This window comes from Hipposideros armiger, unplaced genomic scaffold, assembly GCF_001890085.2.
Source record: "Hipposideros armiger isolate ML-2016 unplaced genomic scaffold, ASM189008v1 scaffold_31, whole genome shotgun sequence".
NCBI lineage: Eukaryota > Metazoa > Chordata > Mammalia > Chiroptera > Hipposideridae > Hipposideros > Hipposideros armiger.
Genome location: NW_017731381.1, coordinates 2,267,076 through 2,285,745, shown reverse-complemented (window position 1 = coordinate 2,285,745; position 18,670 = coordinate 2,267,076). Strand labels below are relative to the sequence as shown.

General features: G+C 42.4%; 1 protein-coding gene across 1 annotated transcript in view; it reads left to right on the top strand.

Moving 5' to 3' along the window:
- PTPRT (protein tyrosine phosphatase receptor type T) overlaps positions 1–18,670 on the top strand; it is a 1,070,914-nt gene that overhangs the window by 840,078 nt on the left and 212,166 nt on the right. Inside the window, exon 12 of the mRNA XM_019636904.1 lies at positions 5,177–5,450. Within this exon, the coding sequence (XP_019492449.1) occupies positions 5,177–5,450 (274 nt within the window). The remainder of the gene's footprint in view (positions 1–5,176; positions 5,451–18,670) is intronic.

Sequence of the window (18,670 nt, the reverse complement as noted above, 5' to 3'; positions counted from 1 at the left end):
CCCAGCTCCAGGTTGAGCTGTTGTTCAGCATCTTAGCTGTAGAGGGCAGTGTCACTGGCCCTCACATGTGGGATCCGAACCGGGCCCCTCTGGCATCCCAAGCCAGCTCTTAACCTATGCGCCACTCGGCTGGCCCCCATGTTTTGTACTTTTTAATGTTCAAGTATTTCAATTCTTTTGCTTAAATTCATTTCTAAGTATTATTTTTATACTATTGTGAATGGGATTATTTACTTAATTTCATTTTCAGATTGCTCTTTGCTAATGATAAAAACATAATTGACTTTTGTATATTGATTTTATATCCTGTGACCTTGTTGAAATTGAAAGTGTGGTGTATATATAGACAGTGGATTATTATTCAGGCTTAAAAAATGATGGAAATCCTGTCATTTGTGACAACATGGATGAGCCTGGAGGACATTATGCTGAGTGAAATAAGTCAGACACAGAAAAGCAAATACTGCATGATCTCAATTATAGTTGGAATCTAAAGAAAAGTCAAACTCCTAAAAGCAGAGAGTAGAATTGTGGTATTCAGAGGCTTAAGAGTAGAGGAAATGGGCAGTGTTGGTGCAAGAGTTATGCAGGAAGAATAAGTTCTGGAGATCTGTGTAATGCTGTGTGTTATGCTTGAAATCTGCTAAAAGCATAGATCTTATGTGTTCTCATCTCACACAATATTAACTATGTGAGGTGATGGATGTGTCAATTAGCAATGATGTTACAATGTATACATAAAGCACACCTTAAAATCACATGGCACACCTTAAATATATACAATTTTTATTTGTTAATTATACCTCAGTAATGCTGGAAAAACCAACCTATAGAAAATAGACTCATGGGAACAAAAAACAGATTGATGGTTGCCAGGAGCAATTGGTGGTCAAAGGGTACAGATTTTTAAAATTTCGCATTTAATTTATGTGAGTTATATCTACTATCATCTATCAATTTACCAGATTAGAAAATAAAACTGAAAAATTTTTTAATTACTTATGAATTTAAAAAATTTTAAATAAAAGCTATTTTTATTTAAAATTATAGTGGTAAACCCATTACATGGTAATATAAAATATTTTCATGAAAACAATTATTTTCCAAATAAAACATGATTTAGTGAGAAATGTACATTGTTTTACATTTTTTATAATCTTTAATACCTGGTGGACTCGAAGTTTGCTAGACTCCATATCTGCTTCTGCAATCAAACTATTACATTATGTTGTTTTATTGAAGTAAATAAAGAGAATTCAGCCTCATACAGTTTTAAAGTCCTGTAACTTTTAAAGAACTCCACAGTACACTTGTGAGATACTGAGAGTACAAAAGGCAAATAATACCTTAGTGTTATTCTTACGTTATTGATAGCTTTGACCTCACAGGTCACCTGCCCAGGTCTCAGGGATGCCAGATGGACTTCCACTCCCCACCCTGGGCCATCATGGCCTCCCCCATCACACACAGATGCCTGCCTTGCTCTGCCTATCTAATAGCTTAGGACTGAATTGTTTGGAAAGGAGCTGGAGCAGGACAGTACAGAAATCCAGAACTCTATTTATGACTACTGAGGTTGGTTATGGTATTAATTAGTTAATGCTAGTGATTTTGTATGAATGCTATGAGAAGGTAAATGGGTAAAAAATATTGGTGTTGGACATGAGGTGTTGGACACTGTCAGAAAAAGGAAAAACAAATTTGGAATGGGGAAGGTGAGGAAGAATCTTGTGTTAGTGGAACTGAATTGGTGATATCAGTATGAACAATCTGTATGAATTTTTGATGTTTAAAAAATACATTTATTCATTCACTAGATGGGCACAAAAGTCATGGCACAACAGTAACAGTGAGCTAACTGGGCACCCAGATCTTGCCTTCTAAGTTTTTTCTGGGAAGAAATGCCTGATTACCTGGTAAAGTAGGGAACAGGTAAGGCTCGAACCCCTTGTGGTGGCAGCAAGTGAAGGTGTGCTCAATGACCAATGGGGCCACCCAAGGATGTGGGAGCTGCCTGGAGGGACCCCCACTGGACTTAAACAATGTTTATTTACAGTCACTTAGCTATTTTAGATTCATACATACTGGGGGTGCCCCAAAAATGTACACAAGTGGACACTTTGGTCAACGTTGCTCAAGCAGTAGTTCGTTATAATCAAAGTGTCTGGACACTGATCGGAACCACTCTGAGCACTCTCGTAATTGCAGAAGTCAAACATGACCTGGAGTCATCTTTTGTTATTGGTATATATTGAGTATTACAATTTTTAATAGTTTTTTTTCCCTTTCTTAAAATGTGTATACGTTTTTTGGGCACCCTCTGTATTTATCAATTCCATGTACCTGTGGCTCTTGTACAGCAATAAAAGTAAAACAAATTTTCCAAATAATATTATAAGAGAGGAAAATAAAAACCAGTGGTGGAAAAGTCACAGTGACTGATGGGACATCACCATTTGCCTCAGCTGAGTGGGGATGGAAACAAAGGCTGAGAACTATCTTGTTTAACGAGATCTCTGCTCTTAGGCACGTTTCATTGAGGCCATTGGTCACAATTGCCCTGTAGGGACACTGTGGGTGCTCACTCAAATCCCTTCATACCTGCCTTCCTGCAGTGTGCCCATCACCCATCTTCTATGTGCTTTGATGCAAATGGCTGTCAGCTGTGACCTCTTCAAAGGCTTGCCATTACTCTACCAGAGCTACCTTGCCTGTCCCACACATGGAATTAGGACTACCTGGGACTTTATGTCTCTGCAGTGGGGTCCATAACCAATACTGATTAGAACTGGAGGCCCAAAAGTCCTTGGCTTGACATGAGACAAACTCTGGAGTACAATTTGTGCTCCAGAGCTCCCTGTAGGAACAGGCTGAGACTGGAACTTCGCCTGAAATCACATTCTTGCCTGGCTTTCTCCCATCTCCTCTCCCTCATTCGCTGACTGGTTTCTCCTAAGTTCACTTCCTTAACATGTCATTTGCGTTGAAACTTGGCTCAGGGTCTGTATCTGGAAGAACCTGAGTTAAGAAAGCCTAGTTCTGGGAGAACATGAGCACACATGTGCTCTTCTGAAGTCAGGCAGTCTTCACCTGTTAGCTACAGCATATTCTCTATCCATCACCCAATGTCAGCATTCCAAATGGATACAGCCCTTGGCTGGAGACACCTTCCCTAGATATAGAAAAGGGGCCAGGATATGTCAATCATGATGGATGGATAGTTCTGATAGTCCCTTGTCCCTTTCAGAGAAGTGTGAGCTCAGGAATCAGAGATAGCATGAGGGCCCATCTGCAGGCTCTCTCAATAGCCTGAGGAATTCCTGCAAGTTTTGCTCTTAAAGGCACCTGAGACACTGCCCTCTATGGGTTGGGAGGTCTCAAAACCACAGTAGAGTATTCTTGTCTCAGGAGACACTGAAACTAAAAGATAGAAGTTGCTGGCAAGCCTGAGTTGAAAAGTTGGTGTGAAGAGAGACGGGGCTCAGCCACGGTAGCACAGAGGAAGCAGTGGATACTGAAGGTGAGCTTCAGTGAGGACACAAAGGCCAGGGAGCTGAAAGAAGATACAAGCTCTCATTGACCTTGCATGTTGAGGTGGGGCTGCAGCATAGCTTTCAGGGCCCCGCAAGATGAGACAGTCAAAATAAGTTATGCAGAAAATGTGGCCATAAATGTCTGTTTTATCATTGGGAGAAATAGAGGAGGTGTCACTGGAGGGGAAAATGTGTGAATAAAAGCTCTTGTGGAGTGAGCATTTTAAGTTATTCTTCTCTCACGCCATCAAGATTTTTCTGCTAAAGAAAAAAATTCCTTTTGCTTATAAATGACCCTAAATAGTTTGTTGCAACTACTTCTTTTGCACTAGAGATACGACTTTTGGGGAGTTAGTCTCATTTAGGTATGCTTTTTATCATTACCAACAAGCTGAAAAGAGCTTGGATAAATATATATTTCCAGAGAACGATGATGAGATAAAATTACTGCAAGAAACAAAAATAATGCCCATTTTCAAGGTTCTTTCCACACCCCTTCCTAAAGTGTCTGTGTCAGGGTGAGGAAAGTGGCAGCACGTGCACGTGCCATTTCTTCTCTCCTCCTCCTTAATCAGAGTACCCTGATCTTTGAGAGAGGCTGGATCCACTGGCAAAAAGATTTATATGTCAAAATGTTTTACAGCTTTCTGGCTGCAATTGCAAATTTGCCTCTGAATGGACAAGCTGCAAACTCAGTGGTTGTACTTTGGCACATTAATCCCAATTGTCTGTGAGCCATATGTTGGCAACACAATTTAACCCCCCCCCCCAAATTCTTTGCTGGTCTGCGATTTCAGTTGAGCTGGGTGGGAGAGCGCTAAGTAGTTGAGGTTGCCAGATGAAAACTGCTCAGAAGACCCTTTGTCCATTTCGTTGGCTTATGGAAAAAGAAGGAAGGTAGAGAAAAAAAGAACGGGTGAACAATGAGTAAAAGGTCTGGGTTTCCACTTTTGCTGCAGCTTGACACTCATGAGGCACTCAACCTGAAAGGTAGTGCCTTTTTCTGAAAGGTAGACTGGAAACCGGGCACCAAGCACCCCCAGTGCTAGGATGAGGAGTTTCAATAGTGTCCAAATGGAGAGCCTATAAAAGTGTTTGGAGAGGGATGGTATTATATTATTAGGAAGATCAATGGATTGACTGTTTAGTTGATCAGATAAGTTAGAAGCAAAGAGATCCGTTGAGTCCAGGGGAGATGTGAGGAAGTGCCCAAGCTCAATATTGTGAGTGGGAGGAGGAAAAGGTGGAGGACCAGGTGCAAACTTGACTTGATGTCAAGTCAACCAGGCTTGTGGATGAGAGGTGCAGAGTGAGAACTAAGGTGGTAGGAATTGAGGATGAGCCCCACATTCAAGATCTGGGTCCTTGATGGACAGTACTACCCTCCGCTAAGGAAGAAATGCAGGAGGAGCAGGCTGGTTTGTAGGGGTTGGGACTGAGTTGCACTTTGTACATATTCAATGTGAGCTGGCGTTGGGACATCTACATGGAGACCTCCATGTAGATGTCTACAATACAAGGCAGTGGATTTAGACGTCGGAAGCTCAGGAGGGAGGTTTAGTTGTAAACAGAAGTGATGATGATGACTAATGAGTTCATCCCTCCAGATGGTTGTTCACCTGCCTCTTCTATGTCCTGTCCAGTGTTTATCAGCTGGTTGTCAAGGAGGAGAGACTTCAGAAGTCCCGGCGGGCAGCTGACATCATTGAGTGCTTTGCGGTGCCCGTGAGCTACAGGAACGCCTCCAGCCTCGATTCTCTGCACTACTTTGCTGCCGAATTGAAGCCCGCCAACCTGCCCGTCACACAGCCTTTTACAGTGGGGGACAATAAGACCTACAACGGCTACTGGAACCCTCCTCTTTCCCCTCTGAAAAGCTACAGCATCTACTTCCAGGCACTCAGCAAAGCCAACGGGGTAAGTATGGCCACACGAAGGCCATGTCTTGCCTTGTTTGTATTTTTCCCTTTCTCAAATGAGAAGGCAGCATGGCTTTAGCACAGAAGTTGACAAACTAAGGTCAGTGGACCAAATCCAGCCCCATACCTTTTCTTTCTTTCTTTCTTTATTTCTTTCTTTCTTCCTTTCTTTCTTTCTTTCTTTCTTTCTTTCTTTCTTTCTTTCTTTCTTTCTTTCTTTCTTTCCTTCTTTCTTTCTTTCTTTCTTTCCTTCTTTCTTTCTTTCTTTCTTTCTTTCTCTTTTCTTTCTTTTTTATTTCTTTTCTTTCTTTCTTTCTTTCTTTTTTTTTTTTTTGTAAATAAGGTGCTTTGTTTTTACTATGGTAATGCCTTTTCTTTCTTTTGAATATTTTTTATCCAATCCTATTTCCTCATTTCTTCAGAGGAGGGGACTAAGGCTCCGAAAGGAAATGTGGCTTAGCCAAGGAGCTCACCTAGCTAGTTTAATACAACGGGACTGGGACAGCAGCCTCCTGGCTTTCTGTCTAAAGCTCCTTCCACCATACGATGGCCTCTTAGTGCAGACCCATGCTCTGCTCCCACAGTCTGCAAGGAAACCATCTTTCACAAATCATGGGCCCCTAAGGGATTGTGCCATTTACATAGCCTAGGGCTGTTTTGATGCTGCAACAGTACAGTTAAGTAGTTGACACAGAGATTCTATGCCCCATAGAGCCTAAAATATTTATTATATGGCCCTTTACAGAAAAAGTTTGCAGACCCCTGTAAACTTTAGTGGGTGAAAAGTGTGTTCTGCTTGGGCAAATCACGTGGCCTATCCAAGTCTTGATTTCTTGTCTATACAATAATATCTATCAATTTGATATCTGTGAATGTACTAAGCACATTTTAATGGTAGTCAGTGAATACTAGCTCCTTTATCGTTACCCTTAGTCACCTTAGAAAATACTGTTCTCCCAAAGACAAGGTAACCTTTGTTTGTCATCTATTCCGTTGGTCAAGGAGGCGTGCCCATCATCACATCACAAAATCACAAGGCTGGAAAGGACCTGAAAGGTCATCTAATACCACCCTTCCTCCCTGTACATACAAAACAGAGCTTCAATCAACATTATAATAATATCACAGTTAACTGGTAGTAGTGCATATTCTTGAATACCTCTAATAACAGAGAACTCACTTCTTTATGTAGAAACTTTGTTGATCTTTTTTTAGGGGGCTGTAGCCCTAAGAAAGCTTTTTTATTGTTCTATCTTAAATACATCTTTTGTTATACTGTCTACCCATTTTTCTCAGTCCATACCCTCAGGGCCCAATAGAACCAATGCAATCCCCTTCTCAGGTGGTATTTTTTCAGTTATATAAGATCTTTTCTGTCATCTGCTTCCCCTCTACACAAACACACCCATCTGGTCTTATTTTCTGTGAGCTAAATATCTTTAGTTCCTCTTACGACAAAAGTTTATTTTTTCCATGTAGGATGCTTTTTTTTTTTTAAAGATTTTTATTGGGGAATTGGGGGGATGGGAACAGCACTGGGGAATTGGGGAAGGGGAACAGACAAGTTGCTGTCGTTTTTTTTTGTTGTTTTTTTGGGGGGTCTTCAGTCTAGTTGTGGAGGACGTTGCTTCACTGGCCCAAATTGGCACCATCATTGTCTTCTTCCTGGGCGAGGCAGATCAGTCGCCGGCTTCTGGACGGCCACTCACTGTGGCTGCTGGCTGCTGGCTACATACAGTAGCCCATGGCAACTCACTGCCACAGGGGCTGCAGCCTACGCTGTCGCCGGCGACTCATGGCAGCCCAGCTCCAGGTTGAGCTGTTGTTCAGCATCTTAGCTGTGGAGGGCAGTGTCACTGGCCCTCATATGTGGGATCCGAACCGGGGCCCTCTGGCGTCCCAAGCCAGTTCTTAACCATCGCGCCACTCGGCTGGCCCTCATGTAGGATGCTTTTATGGACATACTCCAGGTTGCCATATTTCATTCAACAGATACATAATGGACACGGATATATGCTAGGCCCCTATAGTTCACATCACGGTTATAGAGTTAGGTGCCCTCCAAGAGCTTATATAAGGGGAGTGTGGTATGTGCCGTGTTCCACAGTGTATCTGGAGAAGTGAGAAGCTCACTGGAGAAGGGAAAGCTGAGACAAAAGCAAGATGTGCAGAAGTGTGTGCAGAATAGCCTGTGCAGGCTCTGGTGGCCAAGACGGAGAGTTTAGTCTGTTAGTAGCAGCCATTACCTTGCGAGAAACCTGGTTTAAGGAACTAATTAGCATTTAAAATGTCCACAGACCCATTTAAATTCCACATTGATATTTCAGTTCTGCATGTATTATTGGTTCAAGCAACACTCCTCACAGAGAGTATAAAACTACGAAGAGAAGCTGCCCACCTGCCTTCCACCTGTCCATCTGGTCTTCCCTCTGCATGAAACACTGACGTACTGAGGAGGAAGACGAGCAATGGGAAGAAACAGCTAGGGACCCATCTTGTTCTTCAGTCTCTGCATCCCATACTGGCCAGCTTATAGGTTCAGCACAACTCTGAGAAGGTGTGGCTTTCCCTCCTCTTGGCAACATATCAAGGGATGCTGTTGGGTTTCCATGCTGTGAATAGGAGTAATATGTGTAGGTCCACTCAGTTTGCACTGCATCACATTCCTCCTAAAATGCTCATAGACACCCAGCAAGAGATCGAGGCTATAGAACCAAAGAAAACTGATGGATAGACTCCAGGAGGACCATTCTTGGCCCTGAGCAGACAAGCAGGTGAGGCAGGAGGGCTGCCAGAGGTTTTGCTCCTCAAACCTCACACAACAGACCACACCCATCCCCCTTCTCATGACATGGGGTTTTGCCATTGAGAATAAGATCACCATCCTCCAAGGCTATCACATCTAGGAAACAGTTTCTACGACTGCTTCCAAGATGAGCAAGGCCATTACTTACTTATGCCTTTGATTCTACACCATGTGTACTCCCATGTTGGAACTAAGATTTGCAGTCATGAAACACAACCAGGACTGGAATTGGATGGGTGCTCAGGCCAGGTGACCTGAGGTTATAGAGTTGGCCTCACAGGAACACAGGAAAAGCTGTGGAACCTGGGCGCTCTGAGTGTTGTAGTCTTCTAGCAAGAGAAATAGTACACACTGCTTCAAAATACTGTATTTAGTATTAAGTTTTACTGAAAAGAAAGAGTTGGGTGAAAGGGTCTTAGGAGCACAAAAGCTATTCCCAGTCTAACAAATCTCTACCTGGCCCATCTCAGATTTCTCTACATCAAAAAGGGCAGCACACAGTGCAGTTAAGCCTGGAGGATTTCTGAGGAGAAAATGTTATAACCCACAAATTCCTTGTCAGCCAAGTTGTTGTTCTTGTGCAAACACATCAGAAAGATGTTCTCCATATCCAGGGGCTCCCACATGCCCTGCTTCTAATAAATCCTTCAAAGAGCAATTGGCCAAGCAATGAATCAAAATAAAGAAATCAAGAATAGAGAAATATGGAATAAAATGACCCATAGTGAGCATGGAAATTAATTAAACATAGTGTGAATGCTAAATAATTGCTCTAAATATGTAACAAAATAGAAGGTTAATATGAAAACTAATTACTTCAAGAGAAGATATATAATGTAAAAATTAACAATTGAGACCTGGGTCTATAATTCCTTATTATGTCAACAAAAACAGAGAGAGATGGATTGATGGGTGTAAATAAAAACCCACTAAGTTTTTCATTTTAGACAGGATGGAATAAATAATGCTATTTTATTTTTGATACTGAGAATTTTTTAAAAGTATAGTTTTTAAACACAAAGGCAGCCTTCCAAACTATCATTAAAAATCCAGGAAACAACAATCTACAAAGCAAAGTGGAAGAAACAAAGGAAACTAAGTAAATATAAAAATCAGCAACTATAACACAATCCAAAAGCACTAAATTTTATTTTTTTAAGTGGTGCTTTGCTCCTTTCATAAAAGGGGGAATATATATCTTGGGTCAAGTAAAAATCAGAATTCAGCAAACCCATGTCACTAGAAGATTAAAAGCAAAGGATGAAACAAGGTTATGTTAAACTAAGACAAGTTAAAAGAAAGCATCATGGCCATTTCTTGCAGTATTAGTTGTGGTCCAGATTGAATAATTGACTATCAGTCAATTTCATTGCCCCCAACCCTACCTGCAAATTTCAATCAGAGCTGAGGGTAAGAGAATTTTAGGGTCCAGATATTATTCTATGGATATTAAGGATGATTAATTAAGTAAGCATCTAGTAAGCACATACTATATGTAAAAAAAAAGAAAGAAAGAAAGGTACTTCTGAGTGCTGGGAATAAAACAGTAAGCCAAACAGACAAAAAAAAATGCCTTCTTCATAGTGTTTACATTCTAGTAGGGGAGCAGCCAAAAATAAACATAAATTATGTAAAATCATATGTTAAAAACCTAATCACTGGATTTAAGAATGTGTGGAGATCACTCATTAAATGTTGACTGTTATTAGGATGAGCATAAAGGCATTTTGTACACTGAGGCATTTTGAAAACTCTATAGCAATTTACCATATTTGCTGGCGTATAAGACGATTTTTTGGCCCTGAAAAATATGCCTCCAAGTGGGGGGTCGTCTTATACGCCAGGTACACTTCAGATAGACTGCCCATAGTGCTTGCCCCGTGCCATAGTGGCCTCCCGATGCCCGCCCACTTCATTCCACATACCGTTCAGGCATCAGCAGCGCTGCTGGGTGTATGGTCGGCTGTGTGCGATTTTGCGAGTGCGGTAAATTCGGGTTACCATATATTTCTTTACATATGCATTGAAGATTCGCGATTTTGCGCTATCATGGTGCCTGTTAGAATGTTGAAGAGCTCGCACTTGCGCACTAGTGAGGTCCCAGGGAGATGCTGATGCAAGGGTGGACCAGACTGCTATAGTGACAGGGCGGGCAAACAGGGAGCAGGGACCAATCAAATCAGGCTTTGTATACAGCCAACAGCCAACCACAATACTGCACCATTGTACAGTACAGCATAGAAAATGTCGACCAGTCAAACCCCTATCATCCCTATCATGGCACCAGCCAAAAGAAAGAAGTATGATGCAAATTTTAAACTGAAAGTTATAAACTTTGCTAAGGAAAATAATAATTGTGCTGCTGCAAGACAATATGGAGTAACAGAAAAGATGGTTCGGGACTGGAAATCAAATGAGAAAGCATTAAAGAGTATGCCAAGGGGTAAGTGTGCATTAAGAAGAGGCACCCCACACTGGCCAGAACTCGAAAAACATGTAGCAGACATGGTGGCTCAACATCGCCAAAACGGTTATGTGGTGACACGAAATACAATACGCTTGTTTGCACTTCAGTGGGCCAAATCAAATCTGATATTGTTTTACCTTTTATTTGGTGTGTGGAAGGTGTGCGGAAGAGGGGGTAGTCTTATACGGCGAGTATATAACAAACTCTGTATTTTGAGTGGAAATGTTAGGGGGTCGTCTTATACGCCGGCAAATACGGTATATAAAGGTGGAGTATTTTAGTCCAGCCGTACAAACACTATGGAGAGTCGAAGCATGATGTGCATTATGCAGCATGGTGCTTAGAGTCCTTGCAGGTATTTTCATAAGGTGTGAGTTGTTCATAGGCACTTGTGTTGGGATTTTTTTTTAATAGATTTTATTGGGGAATTAACCCCCTCCCATCTGGCAGCCATAAAAATGTGAGTGTGTTTCTGTTTTGTTTCTTTGTTTATTTTGTTCTTTAGATGCCACATATAAGTAAAATCATATTGCATCTGTCTTTGTCTGACATACTGCACTCAGCACAGTTCCCTCCAGGTCTATCTGTGCCCCTGCAGATGGCAAGAATCCATTCCTATCCAAGGCCGAACAATATTCCATTGTATATATGTATCACCTCCTCTTTAGCCATTCTTTCATCGTCAGACACCCAGGCTACCTTCACATCTATTACAAATAAGGTTGCAGTGAACATATGACTGCATATGTCCTCTTGAAGTAGCATTTTGGGTTTCTTCAGATAAATACCCAGAAGTGGGATTACTGGGTCCTCCTTTGTCTCTTGTTATAGCCTTTGTTTTAAAGTCTATTTTGTCTAGTATAAGTTTTGCTACCCCACCTTTTTTTGTTATTTTCCATTTCCATTTTCATGAAATATCTTTTTCCATCCCTTTACTTTCAGTCTGTATGTATCTTTCAGTCTGAAGTGAGTCTCGTGTAGGCAGCATATGTAAGGGTTTTGTTTTCTTACCCATTCAGCCACCCTATGATTTTGATCAAAGCATTTAATCCATTTACATTGAAAATAATTGTTGGTAGATATGTAACTATTGCCATTTTATTATTTATATTTCTTATCTTTTTTTCCATCTTAAAGAAGTACCTCTAACATTCCCTGTAATGCTGGTTTGGTGCTGGTGAGTTCCTTTAGCTTTTTCTTGTCTAGGAAGTTCTTTATCTGTCCTTTGATTTTAAATGATAGCCTTCCTGGGTAGAGTAGATCATTGGTTGTAGATCCTTGCTTTTCATCACTTCAAATATTTTGCGCCAGTCCCTTCTGGCCTGTGAAATTTCTGTTCAGAAATCAGCTGTCAAACTTATGGGAGCTCTCTTATAAGTTACTATTTGCATGTCTTTTGCTGCTTTTAGGATTCTCTCTTTGTCTTTAACCTTTGCCATTCTAATTATAACGTGTCTTGGGGTGGACCTGTTTGTGTTCATCTTGTTTGGGACTCTGTGCTTTGTGGGCTTGTATGTCTATTTCCTTCACAGGTTAGGAAAATTTTCAGTCATTACTTCTTCAAATAGGTTCTCAATCCTTTGCTTTCTCGGTTCTCCTCCTGGTGCCCCTATGATGTGAATGTTGTTACACTTGATGTTGTCCCAGAGGTCTCTTAAACTGTCCTCATTTTTTGGAATTCTTTTTTCTTTTTGCTGTTCTGATTGGGTGTTTTCTGCTACCTTGTCTTCCAAATCACTGATTCGATCCTCTGCTTCATCTAGTCTTCTGGTGATTTCTTCTAGTGCATTCTTCATTTCAGTTAATGTATTCTTCGCTTCTGACTGGCTCTTTTTTTAGGTTTCTGTGTCCTTTTCTATGCTTGCTATCTCTTTGTTGAAGTTCTCACTAAGCTCCTCGAGCATCCTTATAACCATTATTTTGAACTCTGTATCTAGTAGGTTGCTTGCCTCCATTTCATGTAGTTCTTTTTCTGGAGTTTTCTCCTGTTGTTTCATTTGAGATGTATTTCTTTGTTTCCTATTTTGGCTGCTTCTCTGTTTGTTTCTATGTATTAGGTAGACCTTCTATGTCTCCTGCCAGATGGCCTTATGTAGTAGGTGCCATGTGGGGTCCAGTGGCACAGTCTCCCTGTTCACCTATGTGGGTGCCCCAGTTGTGTTCCTTGTGTGGATGTTGTGCGCCTTCCTGTTATATTTGAGCCTTGATTGCTATTGGCATGTCAGTGGGTGGTATTGATCCTCAATCTGCCTGGCTGTGGGGTTTGGCCACATCTGCAGCTTATAGGCTGCTCTGTTGGGGAGCTTAACACATAGTGCGGGATTCACCCCATTGGGTTCTGGTGCCTGTTGAAACCTCCCTTTGGATGTGCTACTTGTGGGCTAATTGGGTTGTACTCTGCTGTGGTCTGAAGCCAACCTCCAAGTATGTTGGTTCTGGTCCCTCTTGGGAGGGGCTCCAGTGCAGGCCCCTGTCAGGAATTATCTATAGGAGCAACAAAACCACCCACAGCTGGTCACTACATGTGCTGGACCTGGAGGGGTGTGGGAGAGGCCATGCTGTGAACTGAGGACAGCTGCCACCAGTACTGGGCCTCAGGTAGCTCTGAAAACAGCCAGGCAACACCGAGGCCTGCAGCTGCCTGCTGCTGATTGCCAGCTCTGGTAAGGTTCAGCTGCCAATAAAGCCTCCTGTGGTAGGGACTTTGGTATAGTGGGGGGTCTCAGTGAGTCAGCAGGGTGGAGCTGCAGAGCTCACCAGGCCAGTCAGATTCAGATTTGGCCATGAGTGTAGGGGGAGGGCTTGACACAGGGGAGATGATGCCCACCTGCCGGCTGAACAGGAGGAGGACCCATGCAGGGAAAATGCTGACTGTCCTCCAGGCGTCCCTCCGAGGCCACACACCTCAGTTTGCCCCCCCCCCTAATCCTCTGATGCCCCCCCCCGATTCACTATTTCTCCACCGGAGCCCAGGGCGAGTGCCTGCGAGTGAGTGTGTGCGTGGGCCCTTTAAGAGGACATCTAGGTTTCCTACAGCCTTTCATCCCGCCCAGACGGTTGGAATCCGCACTGTTTTTCACAGCCAGATGTTGTGGGGGCTTTTCTGCCTGTCACCAGTACTCCTGGCTGGGGAGCCTGATCCCTGCTCCACTGTGGGGCACTTCTATGGCTGAGATATCCCTTCTGATTCTCAACCACCACATGGAGGTTTGGGGCCAGCCGGTTTACATCTGCATCCTTCCTATCAGTCTTGATGTGGCTTCTTCTTTATATCCTGAGTTATAAAACTTCTGTTCAGCTAGGCTTCAGATGGCTCTCCAGGTTTATTATTTAGTTGTAATTTTGATGTGCTCACGGGATGAGGCAAGCACAGCCTTTATCTACTCTACCATCTTGGATTGTTCTTCTCTGTAACCATTTGTTTTGGATACGACTATATTATAGATCTATAGTACTTTAGAGTTGGATGGATTTTGAAGTGTCATCTAGTGTAGACCAGAAGCCAACAAGAAATCTCCAATAAAGCATTCTTGGCAGGTCATTATATAGCCTCAGCATGACCACTACAATTCTCTAGAGGAAAAGAGACTTGATTCTTTGGGGAGCAGGTAAAATGGTTAGAACTCTCCTCCTTCTATAAAGCCAAATTCTGTCTCCTTAACTCTGTCCTCTTGAGCACTTGTATTGATTTGAACAACTCAAATCTTTTTCTTTTCCATGTCAGCCTCTTGGAGAAAATATGACAGTACCAACTACCGTGCCTGACCACCCAAGTCATTTTTCATTGATATTTGACAAGAAGTTACTTCTGTTTCTCATGTGGCATGATTCCTGTATCTCTTTAATCCTATATATTCTGTTTTGTCATAGACAGATTGTTTTTCTCCAATGCCCTCCTTCAAAGGGGGTACCCAGAACCTAGCATTGTCCTCGAAATATATTTAGGCCTGCTACATTTTAACTACTCTTTTTCTCTTGACTATTTTCTAAGACATTATTTCCAAGATATTTTTCTCACTTCAGGGCCTTCATTCAAGCTGTTACTATTATTATTTTTTTTTACCTGAATCTCTCTTCACTTCATTCTTTGCTGAACTGGTACCTTCTCATTTTTCAGACCTCATCATTAATGTCACATCTCTGGGAACTTCCCAACCTAATCTAAGAGCCATCCACACCAGTACTGACTTGCGTGTTTACCTGTTCATTTTCTTTATAACACTGGGAATATTTTCAAATGCATTATTTTTGTTTAGTGCATGCCTCCCTTGTTATACTGAGTTCCAGGAGGTAGGAACTCTTGTTTTATTTGCTGCTATATCGTCCATACTGAGTACAATGTTTAGCACATAGTAGATACTCAGTGATCATCTTATGAATGAATGAATGAATGAATGAGTGATAAACTGTTTCTTGTCTCTGAGTCCCAGTTTCCTCACTTATAAAACTGAAATAGCAATATATACTTCACACAATCATTCTGAGAATCAAGTGAGAAAAGATCTTGAATACTGAAAGGCACCAAGTAAGTGTGAACAGTCTGAATTTCCATTCAATGTAGCATGAGAGATGTGGTTCTGAGCTATTTTCTCCATAGGCAGATGAGCCCTAAAGGACTTTCCTTCCATCACAGTAGTCAGACTTTTCCCCAGCTGTCTCATTTCCCAGACTCCAGGCTCCTGGGCAGCCTTGATTTCCTCCAAATTCTCCAAATGGTACCCAGAGAAGCTGTTTCAGTTGCGAACAGCGGGCGGATGCAGTTCTGTATTGTTTCTTTCCCTCTCTTCCCAGAATGAGGTCTGCTGAATATACTGTTCTCTGCATCCCCACCACCATTAGCCATGATTGTGAAGTTGAAAGGACCATAATTAACGGTTGGATGCAAAACAAGTGTGGCAAATTCGCACGAATATCTATCAGAAGCCACCTTTTGTGGGGCGATGCGGTTGTGCATGTTCTATCTATGCAGAGAGGAAACTCTTTCCTTGCCACATCCTTTATATCATGTGGGGACACATTTAAACTGGATGATGCCTCTGCCAAATGGTGAGCTAAATAGGAGCAGAGGGGAGGGGAAGGGTGGTTGCTCTGTTTCACTCACTGCCTCTTCCAGCTCCTGAACTCAATTGCCTCTTGAGAGCAGTTGGAAGCCAGATGCTATTTTGAATGGGTCATCATGTTTGTAGCGTAATCACATTATAATAGTCAGGATAATCTAAGTAGAGCTGGGTTAGGGAAAATTTCTGTGTCTCTGAATGAATTGGAAGAAGCTATATTTAGTTGTGTCCAAGCACTGTTTTAAAAAAAAAAAGTTTGCACATGGATGGGTTGTCTGTGGCATGGTGGGATGAAAAGAATTGAGGGTCAGACATCAAACAGACTTGGCTTTGAATTACGGCTGTTCCCAGCCATGTGACCTTAAGCTGGTTACATAACATTTCAACATGCATACTATGATTTACGATATGCCTCCCCAAAATTTGAGGAGCGTACATGAGACAATGCATATAAGGCAACTGTCATAGTTATTGTAATATTTGTACTCTTTTTGTGCCTTTTGCTATTTTCCTAAGGGAGGGGGAGTTGGAGCATTCTTACCTGGCATATCCCAATTTGTCCAGTAGACTCCACATGGGACCACACATCTGTCTAACACTGGAGGACTGCAGGGAGCATTTCAGTGCCACAGCTGTTGACTGCCTTGACTCACGTGCTCTATAACCCCACCCAATGTTCTAGTCTTCTTAGTTTAACTTTTCATTCAAGGTTTCAAGCCTGACAACCATTCCTGTTGACTCTTTTGACACAGTTGCTCTTGTCTTTTGGGCATGATCTTGCCCCCTTCCAACTTCATTTCCTTATTGTCTTTTTAGTTTAGTGACTGTTCACATGTCACATGAGCAAAGCTCAGATGGACCATGGAATGGGGAGATGTGGGAGATCCGAGCTCAAATTCGGTTAGAGCTAAGACCACACAGATCTCATGGCTTGGGTCTTAGATATTCCATCAGGGAGTTTATAATAAAACTCCTGCATTGGTTAGGATAAAACTAAATTGTACTATAGTATCAAACAACCATGAAATCTCAATGTATTACCAGAAAAAAAAGTATTTTTCACTTCTTCTGGATGTCCAGAATGAATCAGCAGAAGGGCTCTGCTTATCATAGACAGTCGGAAACTCAGGCTGATGGAAAGTCCATTTTGACACGTGCTTCCAAAACCCCAAGGCAGAGAAAGAGAAAGGTGGCAAACAGGATTCTGGTTCTCAAGTTTCCACACAAAATGATGCACAGCACTTGTCCATTCTATTGGCCAAGGCTAGTCATGTAGCCATGCTTAACTTCAAACAAACAAACAAACAAACAAATGAGGTAGCACATTCCAGCTACGTGTCTACAAGGTGAACTGGGATTTGTGAGAACATCGTGATGACCACCACAATTCCCCATTATGCCCAAAGCTCCCCCTTCAAATTCTCATATGCCCAGACTCACTCTGGAAGCACCTGTGTAGCTCCTATCACAGACCCTGAGAACACTCTATTATTGAGCACCTGCTGGATCCCAGACACGAAAGAGGGTGCTTTCACCATACTACCTCTTGATGGGTTTCACAGACAAAGCAACTCCATTTAAATCAGTGGATGGATGGACTGCCAGAAGCACCCTGGAATCTGATTGTCTCCATCACTTCATACTGAAGGAGGGATTTCAGTAACAGCTTTGTCTCTTTACTTCCATGGAGATATGGTAAAGCAGTGTCTGATATTCCCTGTGACACTGTCCCACCTTGAAAGATGGTTTTCCCAAGTCTACCAGTGTGATTGAGAGGCTCAGAAAACCTTATCTGTCTCCCATCCATCAATGGCTGAGCCAAGGTAACAGAAAAGTGTGAACCAGAGATCTTCCAGGCTTGTTGCCACGGTCCTATGTTAGGAACTTATTTCTGGGTTTATTAGCTCTGAAGCAGCCCAGATGAAGTAGAGAGGAGGACTGAAATGGATGTTTGGAATCCAGGGTTATCATCACAACTTAATACTACTGTGGAAAGTCTGTGCCTGGTCCATGAACCCTCCCAGTTTTTGTCTGTCAGCAGGGCCTACATTCCATGCCCCATTGACCTGTCCAGGACTCGTTCCCAGCCCTCAGTGGATTCTGTCCTGGGAATCACACAGGCCCATGGGTATATCTAGCTCCAGGGCTCCAGGCCACCATTTGAGCCTGATCACCTGATCTGGAAAGCTCTGAACGTCTGTGGAAGCCCTGTTGGGCCTCAAGCTTCTCTTTCCAAGTGAGCGAGAAATTCCTTGAGTGCCATTGTGTACAAATACCAAGACGAGCTCTCCCAGGTTGCTAATTTATTTTTTCACTCACGTACAATTCCTACAGATTTTATTATCATGGTATGAGACCTGAGGGACCAAGAACATTTTCCTTTCAATGCAAATATACTTTAAACTCATTTGGAGAAGGAAATGAAGGTTACACAAATGTTGACAGGTGATAATCTTGTCAGCCTGGGTCTTGGGGCATCAGTGCTCCAGACTCCAACCTCAAAAAGGCTCATGGAAACAGCAGCCTAAGTTGCCTTATGAAGGATTTCTGCCTCCACCAGACCCCTTCCAAACAGTCTCCATGAAGTCCAGCCCCTGTGGCCCCCTGATGGTGAAAAAGTGGGGACAGCTCTGAATTTGGAAACTGGATCCATGGCGTTAAAAACTGGCTCTGCCGTTTTTCAGCTACATGAACTGAATACAGGCCCCCTAAACTTCAGTCTCCCCACCTGACTAATGGGGATGAGATGTACCCTCCCAAGCTAACTGGGAACTTTGTGAGGAGGAAACAATAGGTGTGATTACTCTGCACATTCTAAGTACCTTTCAAACAGTGTTCCAAACAAATATGGGTGTGTGTGCAAATTCAGTATATATATATATATATAT